The sequence below is a fragment of the Symphalangus syndactylus genome, chromosome 7 (assembly GCF_028878055.3).
Source record: "Symphalangus syndactylus isolate Jambi chromosome 7, NHGRI_mSymSyn1-v2.1_pri, whole genome shotgun sequence".
In the NCBI taxonomy this organism is placed as follows: domain Eukaryota; kingdom Metazoa; phylum Chordata; class Mammalia; order Primates; family Hylobatidae; genus Symphalangus; species Symphalangus syndactylus.
Window position 1 is genome coordinate 37,571,551 of NC_072429.2, and position 19,182 is coordinate 37,590,732.

Here is a 19,182-nt window from a genome sequence, read left to right on the forward strand (position 1 = left end):
AGTTAGCATTGGTTCTTATTGAAGAATCTCAGAATGAGAGCTCAGAAAAGGAGCTACTTTTAATTCTAAGCCACATCTCATCTTCAGAGATGTCAATACATGAAAAAAGTGTGCATCTTTGAACAGATAAAACACAGTAAGCCTAGCATGTCTTAAACAGAGGTTATGTTAAATTCGTTTATAAAATATTGGATTAAACACAGGTACTATGGTGGGACTTCTCAGGACTTTCGGCAATGTGTACTGTGAGTCTACAAGAGAAGGGATGTGATGTGCTCTTTCACGGCACAGCGGTTGTAGCAGAGGCGCTGTGATTTCCTCACCCAGAGGCCATCCTTTTCTGTCCTGCTCTCTTCTTCTTTGTTGGTAGAGGGCCTGGTTCCCCCTGTTGAGGCTGAAAATGCCAAATGCCCAGTTTCCCAGCCTTTACTGCAGCAGGAACATGGACATATCCCTAGTTCTGGCCAGTGGGATCCAAGCAGAAGTCTACTGAGGACTTTGGAAAAGTTTTTCCGACTACAATAGACATGCAATAGACTGTCTTGTTTTTTGATGTGATTGTGTGAGGACATGATGCCTGGAGCCACAGAAGCCTCTTGTAAACATAGAAGACACGTGGCTGAGGACAAGAGCCAACATGCTGAGGATGGTGGGGTACAGAGATACAAACAACCTGGGCTCTGGACTCCATCCCTGAGCTGCTGAATGTACTAACTCTGCACCTTGGATTTCTGGTTGTGCAAGACAACATGTGTTCTCACCATTGAAGCCACTTGTAATAAGGTGCTCTCTTTACCTGCAGCTGGAAGGATCTTGCCTAATAAGAGTAGTAAGCTGGTCTCTCTGAGTCAGACAGGCTGGAATTCACTCCTGGCTCTACCAGCGGTAATTATGGTTCTCTTCAAAGCTATTTACTCATTTAGGGGATGGAGATGTTAATAATAGCTACCTCTTGGGTTGTTTCAGAAGCTTAAATGAGATGATGGGTGTGAAGTGCTCACATAGAACTTGGAACATTGCTAGTGCTTAGTAATAAGGAACTATTATTATTATTATTATTATTATTATTATTATTTTTGATCACAGAACTTCTTTGTTGTTGGAACATCCTCTACCATCTTGAGGGATCCTGCATTCTACAGAAAACAATCCGAGTGATGTTTACCTTTACCAAACTTTCTCATTTTACAGAAGGAGAAACTGAGGCCAAAGGAGTGGCTGCTGTTTTGGTGCTTTTATTCTGAAAAATGTGCAGGGTTCAGCCTCTTCCCATGTCAGTCATTTCCACTCCCACACAAGAAACAACAGAAGGACACAGGTTTAGGGTTGAAATGATGTGCTTTTATGGGAAACAAAAATATCCAACAACAATAACAAAAGCCCTTCAATCTCGCCAAGTTCTTAACCAGTGACAATGAGGCAGCTTCCATGATTGCGTCTGGCTGGGGATGATTCTAAAGGGTCAGGAAAGTGAAAAGACATTGGCCAAAAAGAGAAGTTGCAGGGAGGGCTGACATCCTACATGAGAACAGAGCAGACTTCCCTCTGGCCCCTCACCCTATCACCCCTTCAATTTAGAATCTCCTCCCAATCTACAAAGATCCTTCCTGAATTTTCCTCAGATGCAATCTCTTCCAGAAAGCTTTCCTTGGTCTGCTCTAACTGCATATGACTTTTCATTAACATCACGCACACTTTCTCATTCCTTCTCCGATCACTTTCTGCCTTACATCCGTTATGTCTGGGTACACGCCTTACGATACCCACTATTGGTAGGCATATTTATCCCTGAGACCGAGTCCCAGGTTGACTCACCCCTGTGCTCCCCTCCCCTCCCCCATTCAGTGCTCAGTATTCAGCAGGTGCTCAACATCAGAGGTGCTCAGTGAGGGTTTGTTCAATTTAAGTCAGTTCTACATTTGCTATGTCACATCACCAGCCTCTTGAGAGTCATTATTGTCATTTTCCCTTCTTCATCCTTCCTTCATGATCTCAAAATGGTCGGACTCAAGGCATCTCCAAGAAGGAACAGCCCCCACCAAACATTACCCACTCAAGGTGAAAGGTTTGGAGAGGAGAAGAGAGGTTAAGCTTTCTCCCCTGTTCAGGGAGGCGAGCAGGAAAGGAAGCCAACGGGAAGATCCAGGATGGCCATGAGCGGTGTTGGCCAACACTTCATTTTGGAATCTCATAAGCAGCCACTCTTCCAAAAGTTGCCCTGTGAAACATGGCCAACTTTGCAGCAGGAGCTGAGGACTGGCGGGGGTATGGTACGGTTGCCCTGCCAGCCCACAGACCAGAGGCATAGACCAAGAACCTTTCTTTGGGACACGGCCTATTTTCTCTACAGAGGGTGATGAGAGTTGTCTGTCTGGTTGTTCAGTTGGAGCTCTGGTGGGAACATTAGCCCTGCGGTGTGTTGAGTTGTCAGGCACATAGATTGTAATAAGGCTAAAGAATACAAGCTGCAATCATGGGCCTCTCCTTGAAAGGGGGAAGGGTCAGGAGGTGCTGGGAGCAGTGAGGGAGAGAGGAGGGTCCCAAGAAATCCTGCAGCTCTGATTCTAACAGGTGCCCTGCTCTATCTCTCACTTCCACTCCCTCTCCTTTCCTCTGGTTCTCCAAGTCCAGGTCAGGCAAAGGGGCCAGTTGGAAGTGGTGGAGGGAAGGGAAGGGCCTTTTCCTTTTCCTACCATGAATCCTAGATTTGGACAAGGGAGAGGTTACAATCCTGGGCAGAAGGAGGAGGGTTGAGGAGCTGAGGAGAGGCCTAGGCCCTGTCCACTTCTGTTGACTGGTGTAATGACTAGATTTGAGGCTCACACTTTTAACTGCATTGCCCCCAGAGAGCACTGAGCTCCTAATTGGGGGTGTTGAGAAAGTTCTTCATGGGCGCTCAAAGGCGCTCATTGATTTGGGGAGATTGCTGCAGATCTTCCCACGGGAGGGCCCCTCTGGGGCCAATAAGGTGTGGAAACCACATGGTCAGCATCAGCCCTAGAAATTTAAGAAAGGGGCCACGAAGCAGAGAGAAGAGAGACTTCTTCAGGCACCTTCTTTAGGAAAGAGAGTTGGACCTTGGGGCACTCAAGTTAGGACAGATGTTTCAGTATAAAAAGGATCCCCAATAAAAGGACAGAGTCCCCTCAAATCCCTTCCCAGATCCCACAGCAGTTAGAAAAGAGAAAGTAAGGAGCATAAAAATATCTCGATGACGTGGGCTTGCCTGACAGTACAGAAAAGCAAGTCTCATGGCAGGCAGTGTGTCCCATTACACAAGAGAGGATTATACCGAGCTTCAGTAGAGAGATTTTACATATATCTTTATATAAATGCATATATATTTATAGAGCCTCTGCCTAGAACAGCCGGGCTTGCTTCTTCAGTTCATTCCTCTTCCAGAGGGCCAGCCGGTCAAACTCAGAGATGGTCATGCCAAAGACTTGGTAGAACTCTTCCTGGGACAGGTGGCGCTGAAGGAGGAAGGGCAGGCGGGGGTGGGGGGACAGAGAAAGAGAGCAGCATGAGGATGCAAGATGCAAGGGTAGGTGGAGGCAGCAGTGGGTGCTGCATGTTCCCTCCGGGCACCCTGTGCCTTGCATGGTGCCTGAGCCTGGGGAATGTGTGATGAATATTTGTTGAATGAGTGAATATGGAATGAACATTTTCCCAGGGAGGACTCTGGAACTGATTTGGCTGAAGAGGCCTCCCCTGCCTATGACTCAAGTGGGACTTCTGCTTCCACTGCACACCCCTTGGAGTCCCCTGTTGACCCCTCCGCTTTCTGCATGCCTGCTGCATGTATTTGCATCCAGAAGTGTGTGTGGATTCATGTTATCCCACTCCCCTTTGATAGAAAAAGGAGCCATTTCCAAGATTTTAGGGGATATTTCCTCTTATTGATGTTTTAACAAATGATCTGGAAGGCTGTTCATCAGGCCAGTCAATGAAAAAAATTACTACTCATAATTTTTGATGCACCAAAATGTCCTTTTATCTTTTTCTGATATGAGAACAAATACGCTTCATAATCAAACTCTTGTCTGCATTCTAGAGTAGATTTTCCCCTCTTTCTGGCCTCCTTCCCTTCCCCCCTTCTAAGCAGCTTTAAAAGTGTGATACATTGTCAAAAGCTTTTAGAGTTAGAAATATACAGCACTTAAAATGTGGCAAAATGTTAATAATTGTTGTATTTAGTGAACGGTAGATGGATGTTCATTTTACTATTCTTGAAACTTTCCTGGATAGCTAAAATTTTTCAAAATGAAATTTAAAATTAAGTTTACAAAGAGAAATATATGGCATATATACTGCCTACAAACCTAATGGAGTTACTTGAGCTGGCTTGTTGGTAGCAATTACATGAGCTAATTGGGTACTGAAGGAGATTCAGTGACAATTATTCAGGTGACCACACAATAATTAGTCAGTTCTCTGGCTTGTTGTCACTGTGAACTATTTTTTTTTTTTTTTTTTTGGGGACAGAGTTTCACTTTGTCGCCCAGGCTGGAGTGCAGTGGCATGATCTCAACTCACTGCAACCTCCACAACCCCAGTTCAAGTGATTCTCCTGCCTCACCCTCCCAAGCAGCTGGGACTACAGGTGCATGCCATCTCGCTGGGCTTTTTTTTTTTTTGTATTTTAGTAGAGACAGGGTTTCACCATGTTGCCCAGGCTGGTCTTGAACTCCTGAGCTCAGGCAATCTGCCCTCCTCAGCCTCTCAAAGTGTTGGGATTACAGGCGTAAGCCATGGTGCATGGCCATGTGAACTAACATTCTCACCACACCTTCAGAATTTCAAGCAAAGGTACTATTGATAATTTTTGGTCAATAATTTTTGAAGTAGTAGAGCTGGGACCAAAGTCCAGGCAAAATACATTACATTCTCACTGCCCTTCTTGGTCAGCCCCATTAAAAATTTCATAAGTAAGTCTTTCTATTATGAAAAATGTCAAAACTACACAAAAGAGAGAAAATAGGACAAAGTCCATGTCCACTATCCGGATCCAGTAATTGTGAGGTTTTCCACATTTGCTCCATTTATCTATTTTATTTGCTGAAATATTTTAAAGCAAAGCCTAGACATTGTGTCAGTTCATTCCTATGCACTTCAGAGTGTTTCTCAAAACACACTGAATATTTTCTCACATTGTGGTTACACAATGCCATGAGTAAACTCAAGAAAATCTAAGAAGAATTCCTCAGAATTCCCTGATATCTGTCCATTACGAAGTTCCTGTCTTGAAAATGTCTTTTCACAGTTGGTTTATCTGAACTAGGACCCAGGCAGTGCCCACACATCCTATTTGCTTCTTAGATCCCTAAGATCCTCTTTCTTTGTACTATTGACTTGTCCATGTTTGTGCTACTCAAGTGAGTGCTGAAAGACACCTTGGATAGGAGAGTCCCCTTCTCTGCTTCTTCCATAGTAAAGACTGAGGGAAACTGCACTTTGGAATCATTTGTTATTGTTGTTGGAGGGTGGTGGTCGGTATTGGTTCTCCAGTTGAGTTTCTCTATCACGTTCAAAAATCTTTGTTATGAGCCTTGATATAAAAGAATGGTAGACTCACCCTCAAGTAATGTGTCCACAAGTCACCCTCAAGTAACGTGTTCACAAGTAGGGCACATTGGAAGGAGACCAGGGCTTCTCTCCTCTAAGGGCCAGCTGGGGCCTCCTTTATCCCTTCAGTTCTCAAGGCCCCTAATGCCACCACTGTCCATCTGACATTTGCCATGGAAAGGTGTTAAAGCAGGAAGGTTAAGAGTGCAGCTCTTACAGCCAGGGAGATATGGCCATGTGACCATGACGAGTTATCTAACCCCTCCTGAACTTCAATTTCCTTTTGTGGAAAATGGCAGCATCCTAGTGTCTGCATCATGAATACCATGAGGGTGAATGAGCAGATACAGGTCATGTGCTCAGCACTCAAGGGCACACAGAAAGCACTCAATCTGGTCACTTTCATTATCATGGTGATCTTTTCATGCACCTGTTACATTGTGTGATCTGCTCCCAATTTCCTTGGACTTCATCTTCTCCTCCTCATCTTTGTTGTGCTCATGTGACCCTAGACACACTCACCTTCTTCTATGTTCAAACATAACAAGCTCACTCCTCCATCAGGGTCTCAACACTGGCTGTTCTCTCTGCCCAGAAAGTTCTTCCTTCTTATAAAAGCATGCCCAACTCCCTCAACTACTTCGAGTCTTTGCTTACATGTCATGCATCCAATGAGACCAACTCTGATGATGCTATTTAAAACTGCAACTCGCCTCTTCCTCTCCTAATCCCCTTCTCTTCTCTCCTTTTTTTCCTTAGCACTTATTACCTTCTAACACATGGTGTCATTTATTTTTTCTTTGTGTCAACAATATTGACACAAATAAAGGAGACACATCTGTCTCCTCACACAAGAATGTAAGTTCCAAGAGGGTAGTGGTCTCTGTTTTGTTCACTGATATATTGCAAGCACCTCGAACAGTACCTGGATGCTTCTGTGGACATAGGAGGAGAGCTAGATTTGCTCACTGCCCTCAAGGGGCCCACAGTCTCAGGATTGTAAATAAAACTAGTGCTTGTGATGGTGGAAGAGAGGGGAGGTAGCACTGTGTAAATAAGCAAGGCTTAAGTTAAGCTCCCTCGGTTCAAACTCTGATTCTGTCATCACTAGGTGATCAGCTTTAGCCAAATGACAGCCTTGCTGAAGCTTTATTTTCTCCTCTGTAAGGTGAGGATGTTCAATAAATATTTGTTGGATGAATGAATATCTATTCTCTGAGCTCCTTGAGGACAGGGTCATAGTCTTCCTTCTTCAGTCCCCTCCTGGAACTAGTGCAGGAGGCTGGGGCAGTGTCTTTAGCCCATGGGCCTCAGCTCAGGCTACATTTTAGACATCCTCGGGTGCTTTTAAAAAGTTCTGAGGCCTGAGCTCCTTCCCCAAATTGTGATTGAATTGGTCTACTGTGGGGCCCCTGTATGGTATTTTTAAAAAGGTCCCTGGGTGATTCTGATGTCCTGGAGAATGTTTCCATCCCTAAAAACTGGCTTCACTGAGCTGCCCTGGGAGCTGTCCCCTTCAGCACTGGTGGACACTTTCATTTGGAGACAGTGAAAGGAGGAGGCCCTTGTTGAAATGTGAGGAGAATCACCCACTTCCTGGGGTGCTAACCCAGTGTGCTAGAGCTGGAAGAACTCACAGAGCTTCCTGGCTAATGTACATTCCCCTCCTTCTGCCCCAACCCTCTACCCCGGGCCAATTCCATGCCATCAAGTCAAGGATGGCTCATATGCTTTTCCTGAGGAGTGCTGAGCCGCCTATTTCAGAAGCCTGCACTCGATCCCACAAATGTTTTCTGACACCTCTCCCAGCCCAGGCCCTGTGGTAGAGGGCAGACAGTGTTTTTCCCTAAGAAACTCAGGGTCAGGCAGAGGAAATGGACACATCCATTGATCTGATACACAGGAGAGTGAGAGGTGCTTGATGCACTTTGGATAGAAGGCTGGAGGAGGTCAGAGGACAAGAGCAGTGACCCCTCCTGTAGGAGGGTTGGAGGAAGCTTTGGGGCACAGGGATTACTAGTGTGGGGCCCTGAGGAGCAAGGAGGCTGGTGAGATGGGAAGGGCATTGATATGGCTTGGCTGTGTCTCCACCCAAATCTCACCTTGAATTGTAATAATCCCCATGTGTCGAGGATGGGGCCAGGTGGAGATAATTGAATCTTAGGGGCAGTTTTCCATATACTGTTCTCCTGGTAGTGAATAAGTCTCATGAGATCTGATGGTTTTATAAAGGGGAGTTCCCCTGCACAAGCTCTCTTGCCTGCTGCCATGTAAGACGTGACTTTACTCCTCCTTTGCCTTCCACCATGATTGTGGGGACTCGCCAGCCATGTGGAATGTGAGACGATTAAACCTTTTTTTTCTTTATAAATTACCCAGTCTCAGGTATGTCTTTATTAGCCACACGAGAACAGACTAATACAGGCATTCTAGGGAGAGGGAGAGGCAGGGAGTGGCAACAGGCTGTAAGGGGCAGAGTGTGCTCCAGCACCAGAGGAGCCCAGGAACTGGAACTCCACACCAGGTGGTCTGGACTGCTCAAATGCCCAGCACCATGTTCTGGCCCACGTTTGCACTTTTATTTATGCTGTTCTCCTCTCCATCTCCATCAATCCCAAACTCTACTTGTCTTCGTAGTCCATCTACATCCTTCCTTTTTCTGAAAACCTGTGTTGACTGCCTCAGGCCTTAGTGGTCTCCCCTGGACAACAGTACTCGAATGTTCATTGGGCACTTCATACTCAGTATGTTGCCAGACTCCATGCTAAGGGCTTTATGGGTATTGGCTCACTCACTTCTCTTGGCAGCATGAGGGAAGCACACCAATCACCCTCACTTTACAGAGGAGAAAACCAAGTTGCAGCGAGGTTGTCGCTTGGTTAAAGCTGCCCACCTAGTGATGGCAGAATCAGAGTTTGAACCCAGGGAGTTTGACTCAAGACTTACTTATGCTTTTTTTCCTTCTACATAGTGCTGCCTCCCCCTGTCCCCCATCACAAGCACAAGTTTTATGCACAATCCTGAGACTGAGGGCCCCTTGTGGGCAGGGAGCAAATCTAGCTCTTCTGCAATTCTGCAGAAGCATTGGCCCTAGTTGAGGACGTACTGTCCCTGTGCACCACAGACACTAACTGAATTGAAGAGGAGGCAGCAAAGAACAGCATGGGGAAGTTTTGGGGGACAGCATGGGGAAGTTTTGGGGGACAGCATGGGGAAGTTTTGGGGGAACAGCATGGGGCAGTTTTGGAGGAACAGCATGGGGCAGTTTTGGGGAACAGCATGGGGAAGTTTTGGGTTGAGGAAATTGGTTCAAGTCCCTGCTTTTTCAATAAGCTGTGTGATCTTAAAGCCACTCATTCCAACCAGCCCTCTTGAGCTGGATTAGACCAAGTAACTTCTGAAATTTCTTCCAACCCAAGAGCTCCTGCTCAGTTTTTTAGACTTACCTCTAAACGGGTCCTGTCTACATCCTTGGGCAGTCTGTTTCTTCCTCTTGTAGTCACCAGCAGCAGTTCATAAGGGTAGATCTAAGGAGAAAGGGGGGGTGGTCTCCAGCTTGGGTGAGGGTGGTGGGCTTGTTCCTTTCAGGTACATTTTGTGTCTGGGCTCTCTGTTCTATCCAGAAATGGCCAGAAATTAAGTCTGGAGGAAGAGCTGGATCTGCCCTTCTTGGGGTTGCCCAGCAGCCTTAAGATACCTTCTCTCAAAAGACAAGGCCCCAGAGAGTCTCCTAAAACTACTAGGAATAAGCTTGGAGGTATTTGCCATATGCCCATGGAATAATATGGGCACATGACCTCCCGAATGTAAGTGTTGAATATTTGGTGACTGGCAAGCCACCAGACTGTCTCTGAAGCCCAGGGAGAGTATGTGATTTCAGTAGGAAAGAGACCTAGGGCAGGATTCAGGAAAAGTGGGCAAGGAGGGACAGGAAATGTTGGTCTTGAAAGGACCCCTGGGGTTATTTATCTATGTTCCCTTCCCTACATAGACAGTGCTGTCATCCTCCTGGTGATCCCCAGTGTAGCGGCTCCAAGAATCCTGGAGACCCCCAGGGTCTATGCACATCCTTTACCTTGTACTCTGCAGAGAGAAAAAGAGACACACACACACAGAATGGAGCCCATCAATCTTTGCTTTGCATCACTACACGGGCCTCTGTCCTACTCTCTCAGGGGGTCTGGCCTCTATTGGCTCCTTCTCTTGACCACCAGAGACCCTGTCCTTGCTGAATTCACCCTGAAGGACAATCAATGCTGGTATGAGCACAGTGGAAGGCTGAAGATAGGGGTTGGGCTGATCTTGAGATGGTTCTAAGGAAAAAATGGGCTTAGATATATTTGGAATAGAAATTAGAAGAATCTGAGATCTGAAATGCATGGACAAGATCCTCTGTCTTCTGTGGGGAATCCTTCGAGGTTCTGATGTGGGCCCCTTCTGCCTGAGCTTGCTCATAGGAGCTGGTTGAGGTTGGTGTGAAAGCATCACTGGCAAAGAGCAGGAAGCTCATGGAATTCTTACTGGGAACAGTGTGCATTTGGCTCTGAGTGCTTCCCTCCACTGGGGCTGGCAGGCAACCCTTGCTCCACAGTCCAGGGAGAGGAGAGCAGCAGTCTGTGATGGTTCTGGGAATCCAGATGGGACTGGTGGCTTGGAGATCACCCAAGGCCAGGACTTGAGAGGATGAGGGAAGAGCAGGGGAAAAGGGAGGGGGTGGGAAGTGAAAGGGAGTAAGAACTCAGGGTTGGACACAGCTCAGCATGGGGACAGAACCTGTAGCCATCATTTGCCGAGGGTCAAGCAGCAGTTTTGAGTGGTACATCCAGAGACCCTCTCCCTGCAGACCCCCTGCAGGCCTGCACTCACCTCGCATGCCCCAGTTGACTGCGTTCATGCTGTCATAGTGGAAGAGGTCTGCGCTGGGCGTCTGCAGAAAAGACAGAACCAGGGCTGGCCTGAGATAAGCTCACCTCTGCCTCCCTGAAGCACTCGCCCACCTCCAGAAAATGGATGGCGCTTGTGGGACATAGGACCTTCTCAGCAGCCTCTGTCTCAAGTTAGGGAAACTTAACTCGCTGCTATATCCCTGTGCTTTGTCCTGGCACATGGTGGGTACTCAATATATATCTATTTATTTGGTGAATTTCACTTCATGCTTTCTTTCATTGTTCAAATACCCCTTTTTCTAGAAGATTTGCCCTGACAACCTGGTTGGAAGTTGCAAGTCACTCCTTCCATGAACTCTCAATCCTCCTTACCCTGCTCATCATTTTTCTTTTTCCATAACAGCATGCTCAGGGAGCTCAGAAAACGTACAGGCCATGTTAGAGGCCAGTGGAGCATAGCAGTTGGGGGTGGGCTGTGGGATCAGCTGGCCTGGGCTTAAATCCTGGCTCTACCACTTCTCATTGAAGAGTGTGGGCAAGTCACCTCACCTCTCTGTGCCTTTCTGCATGCAAAAGTAGGGTAAATGATAGTAACTACCTCCTTGGGTTGTGAAAGCAAAACAAATTAGTGCTTGCAAAGTGTTTAGCTGAGTCCCTGGCACAGAGTTATTGCCCAATAAGTACTAGTTGTTCCCAAGCCCCTCCCATGGGGGCCCCTTTTCACAAAGGGGTCACCAGGGAGGGGAGCAAGTCATTGCCATACAGTTGTTTCAGTTAACCCACCACTAGCCTCAGGACCTTTGCTCAGGTTTCACCTTACAACAAGCTAATGTTGGATTTATTAGCATTTTGGGGACAACGTCCCTCCATCCCCCAGCACAGCTTCTTACCCTGTGCAGCCCATTTCTTCGGTAGGCAGGCAGGGAGGCAGATTTGGAGATGAGAGGATCTGAAAAGAAGGATCTAGAGCAATTACTAGGAGTTCCAAGCCATGAGTCCCTCTCCGCAAGGTCATCTGGCCACCAATGGCCAATATTGCTCCCAACCTAGCAGGAAGGGGTGGAGGCCAGAGGCCACCAACTCTTCCTGATGCTCTCCAGATTTGCAACTTGACTGTCTCTGGGGGCATTTCACTCTAGCAGAATTCTAGGTACCTGCCCAAGGCACCCACTCATACACTCTTCTATCCTTGACCTGCACATCTCTATCTTCCTGTGACAGACCCCTGTGTCCTGGCCACAGGCTGGCTCTGGACAAAGGCCCTGGAATTGAAGTCAAGCTCAGAACTCAGGTAGGAAGGCTCCCAGGTGGTGGAAGAGGTGTGTGCACTTTTTTTCTCTCTGGGACCATCTGTTGGGGATGGCAATCCTAGTTCCAGAAACCCAAATGCAGACCCACAATCTGACAAATACAATGGAGCAGACTATTTGAAGTCAGGAGTGGGCTGGGACATCCACATTGTATGGTCATTAGAGCTATGGAGAACTGCAGCTGACAAAGCTCTGTCCCTCATGGGATATGATGGGCTGAAGGTAGGGCAGGCAGAACTTACCACTGTCAGCCAGGTAGTGCGACCGAGGGGCTGCAGGAGAGAAAAGCTGAAGGTCATGAGGACAGACAAACATGGTGAAGACAATTCATGGGGACAAAGAGATGTGGCTTCCATACCCAGTCCCCCTGGCTGGCTGGGAAAAGGGGCCTCCTTCAGCCCCTCCTTCCCCACTGGTCAGTTTTTAATTGTTGCACTTGCATCCCATCTCCCTTCCCTGTCCAGCTCCTAGCCTGGCACCTGGCGCAGGGCAGATGCTCTGTGATATTTGTTGCGCAGATGTGGTTGAACAAGGTTGAATTGCAAACAGCACTGGTGCACTGCACAGACCCCAGAGCCAGGGGTTGAAAACAGTGACCCTCAGTGGTCAGGCAGGAAAACAGGCTCAGCAGTTCATCCTGGCTCTGCCCTTAGTAGATTTCCAACTTCAGACAATCTAATTAATCATGCTTTGGTTTTCTCATCTGCAAAATGGGGAGTGATAGTGTCTCCTTTGTAGGATTATTGTGAAGAATATGTGACACAATACAGTAAGATACTTAGCATAGTGCCTGACGCATCTATAACACTCCATAAAACTGGCTTTATCATTATTGCCACCAATACCAACATCTACAATCTCACTGAGAGTCAAGGTGTAGTATGTGGAAGAGGGAAGAGCTCGTGGCCTTGGGGCCACTCCAACTTGGGTCTGATCCTGGCTCAGTCACTTACTGGCTATCTGACTTGGAGCAAGTGGCTTAACCTCAGTTCTCTCATCTATAAAGTGGGTGATAATAATCCCTCTACATTGCAGCTCTACCAGGAGTGTAACATACCTACAAATGTATGGCACATAGAAGTATAATAAATGATGCATTTTATTATCCATAAAGTATCAATCTGAGATGAGATTTCCTGGCAGGACTGCATCTCACAGGAGTAAGAAAAGGAGGAGGCAGACAGAGAGTGTGTGTGTGTGTGTGTGTGTGTGTGTGTGTGTGTCCAGGAATAGGAGGAGCTTGCAATGAGATTTTCAAGAAGTGTTTGAATAAAGCCCCTGCTTGTATAAGTTCAAGTCATGGTAGACTCACTACCTCAGGAGGCCATCCCTTACATCTTTGAGCCATTCCGATGATTATAAGACATTGTTCTTTTTTTTTTTTTTTTTTTTTTTTTGAGACAGTCTCACTCTGTCGCCAAGGCTGGAGTGCAGTGGCGTGATCTTGGCTCACTGCAAGCTCCGCCTCCCGGGTTCATGCCATTCTCCTGCCTCAGCCTCCCGAGTAGCTGGGACTACAGGTGCCCACCACCACGCCCGGCTAATTTTTTGTATTTTTAGTAAAGATGGGGTTTCACCGTATTAGCCAGAATGGTCTTAATCGCCTGACCTCGTGATCTGCCCACCTTGGCCTCCTAAAGTGCTGGGATTACAGTTGTGAGCCACTGCGCCCAGCCAAGCCATTTTTCTTTACACTGAATCTGACTGAAAGTCAGAGCTTCAGATGCCCCAAAGCAATGGGAGTGACTGCTTAGGGCAGAGCATGGTCTTATACAGTGCCGCATACAGCGCCTTTCCAAATCTGTATTCTAGACCTCGATGAAGCTCCCAGAAGGGACATTGCAGGGTTTGGGGCTAACCTTTGTGGCCAACCTCTTCTGATTCTTTTGTTAGCCCAGGGGATTGAGACTGGGCTGGCTACATTCCAATAGAACCTAATTTATAAAAACAGGCAAGGAAGCTGATTAAGTAAGCTCCATTACTGATAAATTGAGTGATCTTGGGCAAGTCACCAAAGGCTTCTGTGCCTTCAGTCCCCATCTGTATATGTAGGGTGATAAGGGCACCCCACCCACCACAGGGCTGCTGTGAGGAAGAAGAGAGAGGATGCGTGGGCTGTGCCTCAAGGGAGCCTGGCTCAGAGTGCACAGCTGACACTGCCAGCTAGTCACAGAGAGAGGTGTCCCCGCCCCGTTGGGCTTCCGGAGCAGTGCTTACAGCCATTGAGGGACATCTCATAGCCAGCTGTGTGCAGGGCCTCCCGGCTGCTGGTGGAGCTCCGGGGAGGGGTCCAGGGGTCTGCATAGGAGCTCGACCGGGCCTTCATTTCTTCCTTCAGAATCAGCCGGCCAATTCCGCTTTGGAGCTGAGAGTGGGGGAAGAGCAAGATGAAGTTAGAAGGAAAACAAAGGACACTGAGATGGAACGGGCTTGGGCAAGGCTGAGGATCACATCCTCTATAGCAGCCTGCTCTCGTATTTGCCTTCCCAGCGTCCCTCCCACCTTGTGGCACCCAGATTTCCTGTTGCAATCTCATCTTGTCTTCCACAAGTTGTCCTGTGGTCTGGGTGGAGGTCTGGTGGTGGGCACAAAAAAGCAAGCCTGGCCAGTGACAGGATCCCATTGTCCTGGCACAGTGATTGATTCATCAATGGGCAGATAGCCACCTTTTTCTTTTTAACTGAGGTGAAAATTACATAACTTCAAATTAACCATTTTAAAGGAAATGATTCAGTGGCATTTAGTGCATTCACAACGTTATGCAACCACCACCTCTATCTCGTTTCAAAATACCATTATTTACCCCAAAGGAGATCCCATACCTATGAAGCACTCACTCCCCATTCCCCTCTCCCCCAGCCCCTGGGAACCACCAATCTATGTTCTGTCTCTATGGATTTGCCTATTCTGCATATTTCATGGAAATGGAATCACACAATATGTGACCTTGTGTTTGGCTTCTTTTCTTAAGCATAATGTTTTCAAGGTTCATCTGCATTGTGGCATGTATCATTACTTCATTTCTTTTCATGGCTGAATAATATTCCACTGTATGGACATAGCACATTTTGTCTATTCATAAGCTGATGGACATTCAGATTATTTCCATATTTTAGCTTTTGTGAATAGTGCTGCCACGGATATGAGCATATATGTATTTGTTTAAGTCCTGTTTTTAATTCTTCTGGGTATATATCTAGGAGTGGAATTGCTGGATCATATGGTAATTTTATGTTTAATTTTTGAGGAACCACCAAATTGTTTTCCACAGGGGCAGGAACAAGGGTTTCACCAGCAATGAACAAGGGTTGCAAGCACCTGCTTACCATTATGTGAAAATAGCTTGCCTGAGCATGAAGCCAGTGCAGAGGCAAGCCCCAGAAGAGACAAATTTCCTATGGCATTTTTTTGAGCAGCTGGATCTAGTCACACTTTAAGCTAATTCTACCATTTGATTTTTCAGTTATGCAAAGCTATGCTTTTCTTTTTTCTATCATAAGTGGGCTTGAATCTGTTTTTTGTTGCTTGCAAATGAAAAGACCCTCAGTGATATACGCTCTAAGCATTGTATTCAGTGCTGTGGCCTCTGCCCACCTTGTGCATGCTGCGGTCAAAATCATCCTCCTCTCCTCCAGACGAGAACCTTCTGGCTCGGGGCACTGTCAAAAGACAGATAAGATCAGCTCCAGCATATGCACCCCACTCAGCCTGGCTTAAGGCATTTTTTTTTTTAAAACAAAAAAAGCCACTTTTCTTTCTTTTTAATCTTATTTTTCAATGGAAACAGTCTCATTTAAGCTAAGCCCCACATCAGCTGAAAGTGGTCTCTGCTGCCTTTGTGGTCTCTGAACACTCCTCTCCCGTGGGGACGGATCACTGCCCACTTGGTTATAGTTATATTTGTGTCTTACCTTCTTTTCTAAATGAAGACTTCTTTGAGAGTAGCGAACGAGTCATCCTTTTATTAAATTTTTAAATTTTTGAGACGGGGGCTCACTCTGTCACCCAGGCTAGAGTGCAGTGGTGTGATCATGGCTTGTTGCAGCCTCAAGCCCCTGGGCTCGAGGGATCCTCCTGCCTCAGCCTCGCATGTAGCTGGGACTACAGGCATACACCATCACGCCCAGAGAATTTTTAAAAATTTTTTGTAGAGAAGAAGTGCTATGTTGTCCAGGCTGGTCTCAATTTCCTGGGCCCAAGTGATCTTCCCACCTAGGCCTCCCAAAGTGCTGGGATTAAGGGCATGAGCCACTGTGCCCAGCCCCAAAGAGTCATCTCTGAGCTTCTATGAAGCTTTGCTTGGAATGGACATTCAGTTAGTAAAGACATTGAATCAGAGTGGATCTTGATGAAAAATTTCCCCCCATACTTGAGAGGAACAGCTTGGGTTGTATGATTGGGTGAGGTGGTATCTGAGGACCACAGAGACCCCTTACCAGGAGACTTCCACCTCCCCACATCCTGTCTTTCTCCATCCTCCAAACCATTTTTTACCCTACAGCCAAAGTGGTCTCTCAAAAGCACAAATGTGATCATGCCACTACTTTCAATGTGATCATGCCACTACTTTCAATGTGATCATGCCACTCACTGTTTAGGATAACAACCAAAATCCTTACCTCAACCCTCAAAACCCCGGGGGACCTCCTCCCTCACCTCTACTGCTTCTCTTCCTCTCTGAGTTCAAGGTTAAGTGGACAGCCTTTTCTTTCCTCCAATGGAATCCTCTCTCACATCCTGGGTCTTTGCAGAGGTATTTCTACACTCTCTGCTGTGTTACATCCTTGCCACCCTCTTGATGGCAGCTGAGTGGCTGCATCTGAGAAGCTTTTGTCGTCTTCAGGCTGGACAGCAGGCCCCTGCCATCAGCTCTCCTACCTTCCGCATATCACCTCCCTCTCACGGCTGGGGCCTATGTCTTCTCCACAAGGGCAGGGACCTGGTCTGTTTTGCTCCCCATTGTATTGCTAGGGTCCATGGCCAGCGTTTAGTACATATTTGTTGAATGAATAAACACCCTCAGTTATAAACCCTCTAAGCACTCTTATTCAGAATGATTGTATAAAGGAGTGGGCAACTGTTCTGAACACCCGTGTCCTTGGCACAGGTGATGGGGCCCTGGCCCCAGGCTCCTATGGGAGTACTACCTTTGGGGGACCCATGGTAGGTCCAGTACTCAGACTCCGAAGCATAGTAGGGGTCTGGCGAGTAGACGGGACTGTACTTGGAGGTCTGGCTGATGTCTTCACTTGTTTTGCTCTTGGTTGCTGTAGACAAATCACCTGCAAAGGACCCAAGGAGAGCACTTCAGGAAGGCAGAGTGACCGGGATGGGACTGTGTACCCTTTTCCTATCTCTACCAGGCTCCAGCCCAGGGGAGTGAGGCCACTTCAAGGTCAGGGCTCTCTGTTAGAACTGGGCCATGGAGCATCGGAGCTGGAAAAGCACTGGGGCCAAACCCTCATTTTGCATTTAGTAATTGGAGCACCAGAGAGGGGAAGGGGCTTGCTTAAGACCACATAGCATGTGAACACCAGAACTGGACCAGACCCCAGTCCAGGGCTCTTTCCAGCACATTCCATGGATTCCCAGGTCTGTTCCAGAATGACCTCTAAGGATGTGGCTCCTCAAATAAGACTGGACAGGTCCCAGGTGAGCCCCAGCCCTTACCTTCCTAGCCCTTTAGAAGCCTTCCTTGTTATAAATTTGAACTCCATCATTCCTCACAACCTGAGATGCCACATTCTGCTCAGGGACTACATAGCCTGAAGGAAGCAGTGCTAGACAGGGAGTCAGCAAAGCTGGGTTCTGGTCCCAGCTCTGCCACTTTACTCAGCTGTAACACTGGGCAGGTCCTACCATCTCTGCCTTGGTTTCCTCATCTGTAAGTGTCAGAATTGGTCTGCTGGCTCAGGTGCCATCCAGCTTCAAGCTTCCACCTGAAGTAAGCCCAGGACAGGGGTGACCAAAAAGACCCACTGCAGTCACAACTACTTACAGAGCAGTGACTTCTCGTGGCCCAAACGTGGGTGACAGGCTGGTAAAGCAGAGAGAGGGGCTGGGGAAGTGTGTGTGGCTGCATGACCATTTCTCATGGTCAGCTACAGGAAGCTTTAGGGACAAGCTCTATGCTCTGTGGAGCCAGAGTGGCAGAGGGTGGTGGATCAGCTTCAGCCAGTCCCAGGCTATGCAGCCCCCACAACAGCACTTGCTTCCAAAGCTTTCAAATTCTTCTCTTTGACTTGAGTCCTGGGCAGCCCCTCCTGGCTGATTGCATTTAGCTTTTTCCTCTGCCCTCTTTTCCAAGCAACCCATCTCCACCCCAGACTCCTCTTGAGTCTGCTTTAGTGCCACCCCTCAGAGCCCACCTGGAAAATCCCACGAAGTCCTGAGAAGCTTGCGACCTGGGGGCCTTTTCTGGGTATAAAGCCAAACTAACTTTGTCAGGTTAGTGTCTTTCTATGAGTACTCAGGGGACATGGCATGTCCTTCACAGGCTGGTATAGATGTGCACATGCTCACAGACTCACCTTGGACCCCCTGCTCAGCTCCCTCTGGAACCAAGGATGTCTGTCTAAACCGTAGAATCTTAGGCACCCAGAGCCACGGTTTAAACTCGTACTGTCCCCTCCACCAGCCAATTAGTTCAGAACCTGGTGCAGGACTGCTTCACTCATCTCCAAGCTCCACTGATTCTGGGCCTCCTTTTGTTATCCAGCTAGACCCTTAAGCAAGTGTGGGTGCACAGGGTGGCAGCTGCTCCTCCGCAGCTTCAATGGAAGGGATGTGCTCATTCAGTCGAAGCTTAGTAAGTACTTTTTGCAAAAATGAACAGGTGGTGTCAGTGATGAATGACTTGGTGGTTCTCATACTAAGTGCAGGTAGGAATCACGGACAAAGCCAGTTATCGTGCAGATTCTTAGTTCACACTCTCAATATTTATAATTAAGGGAGTCTAGGGCAAGGAAGGGGCCAGGGAATCTGCCTTTTAAATGTCTCTCAGGTGCAGATGGCCCATAGATCATTCTTTAAGAAACACTAAATCTGCTATAAAGACACATGCACACGTATGTTTATTGCGGCACTATTCACAATAGCAAAGAGTTGGAACCAACCCAAATGTCCAACAACGATAGACTGGATTAAGAAAATGTGGCACATATACACCATGGAATACTATGCAGCCATAAAAAATGATGAGTTCGTGTCCTTTGTAGGGACATGGATGAAACTGGAAACCATCATTCTCAGTAAACTATCGCAAGGACAAAAAACCAAACACCGCATGTTCTCACTCATAGGTGGGAATTGAACAATGAGAACTCATGGACACAGGAAGGGGAACATCACGCTCCGGGGACTGTTGTGGGGTGGGGGGAGGGGGGAGGGACAGCATTAGGAGATACACCTAATGCTAAATG

At 47.4% G+C, this 19,182-nt stretch overlaps 1 protein-coding gene across 6 annotated transcripts in view; it reads right to left on the bottom strand.

Annotated features, from left to right (window-relative positions):
• Nucleotides 1–1,319: 1,319 nt before the first annotated feature.
• ABLIM3 (actin binding LIM protein family member 3) overlaps nt 1,320–19,182 on the bottom strand; it is a 125,656-nt gene continuing 107,793 nt past the window's right edge. For 5 of the 6 annotated variants that reach the window (XM_055285681.2, XM_055285680.2, XM_055285679.2 and 2 more), the window contains 9 exons: nt 16,909–17,043; nt 15,356–15,420; nt 13,979–14,126; nt 12,004–12,033; nt 11,342–11,400; nt 10,432–10,492; nt 9,641–9,648; nt 9,012–9,092; nt 1,320–3,473 (listed from right to left, as the gene is read on the bottom strand). In XM_055285681.2, coding sequence (XP_055141656.1) covers nt 3,360–3,473; nt 9,012–9,092; nt 9,641–9,648; nt 10,432–10,492; nt 11,342–11,400; nt 12,004–12,033; nt 13,979–14,126; nt 15,356–15,420; nt 16,909–17,043 — 701 coding nt within the window. In that variant the 3' untranslated portion in view covers nt 1,320–3,359. The remainder of the gene's footprint in view (nt 3,474–9,011; nt 9,093–9,640; nt 9,649–10,431; nt 10,493–11,341; nt 11,401–12,003; nt 12,034–13,978; nt 14,127–15,355; nt 15,421–16,908; nt 17,044–19,182) is intronic. The other variant, XM_055285682.2, reaches the window with a different exon arrangement.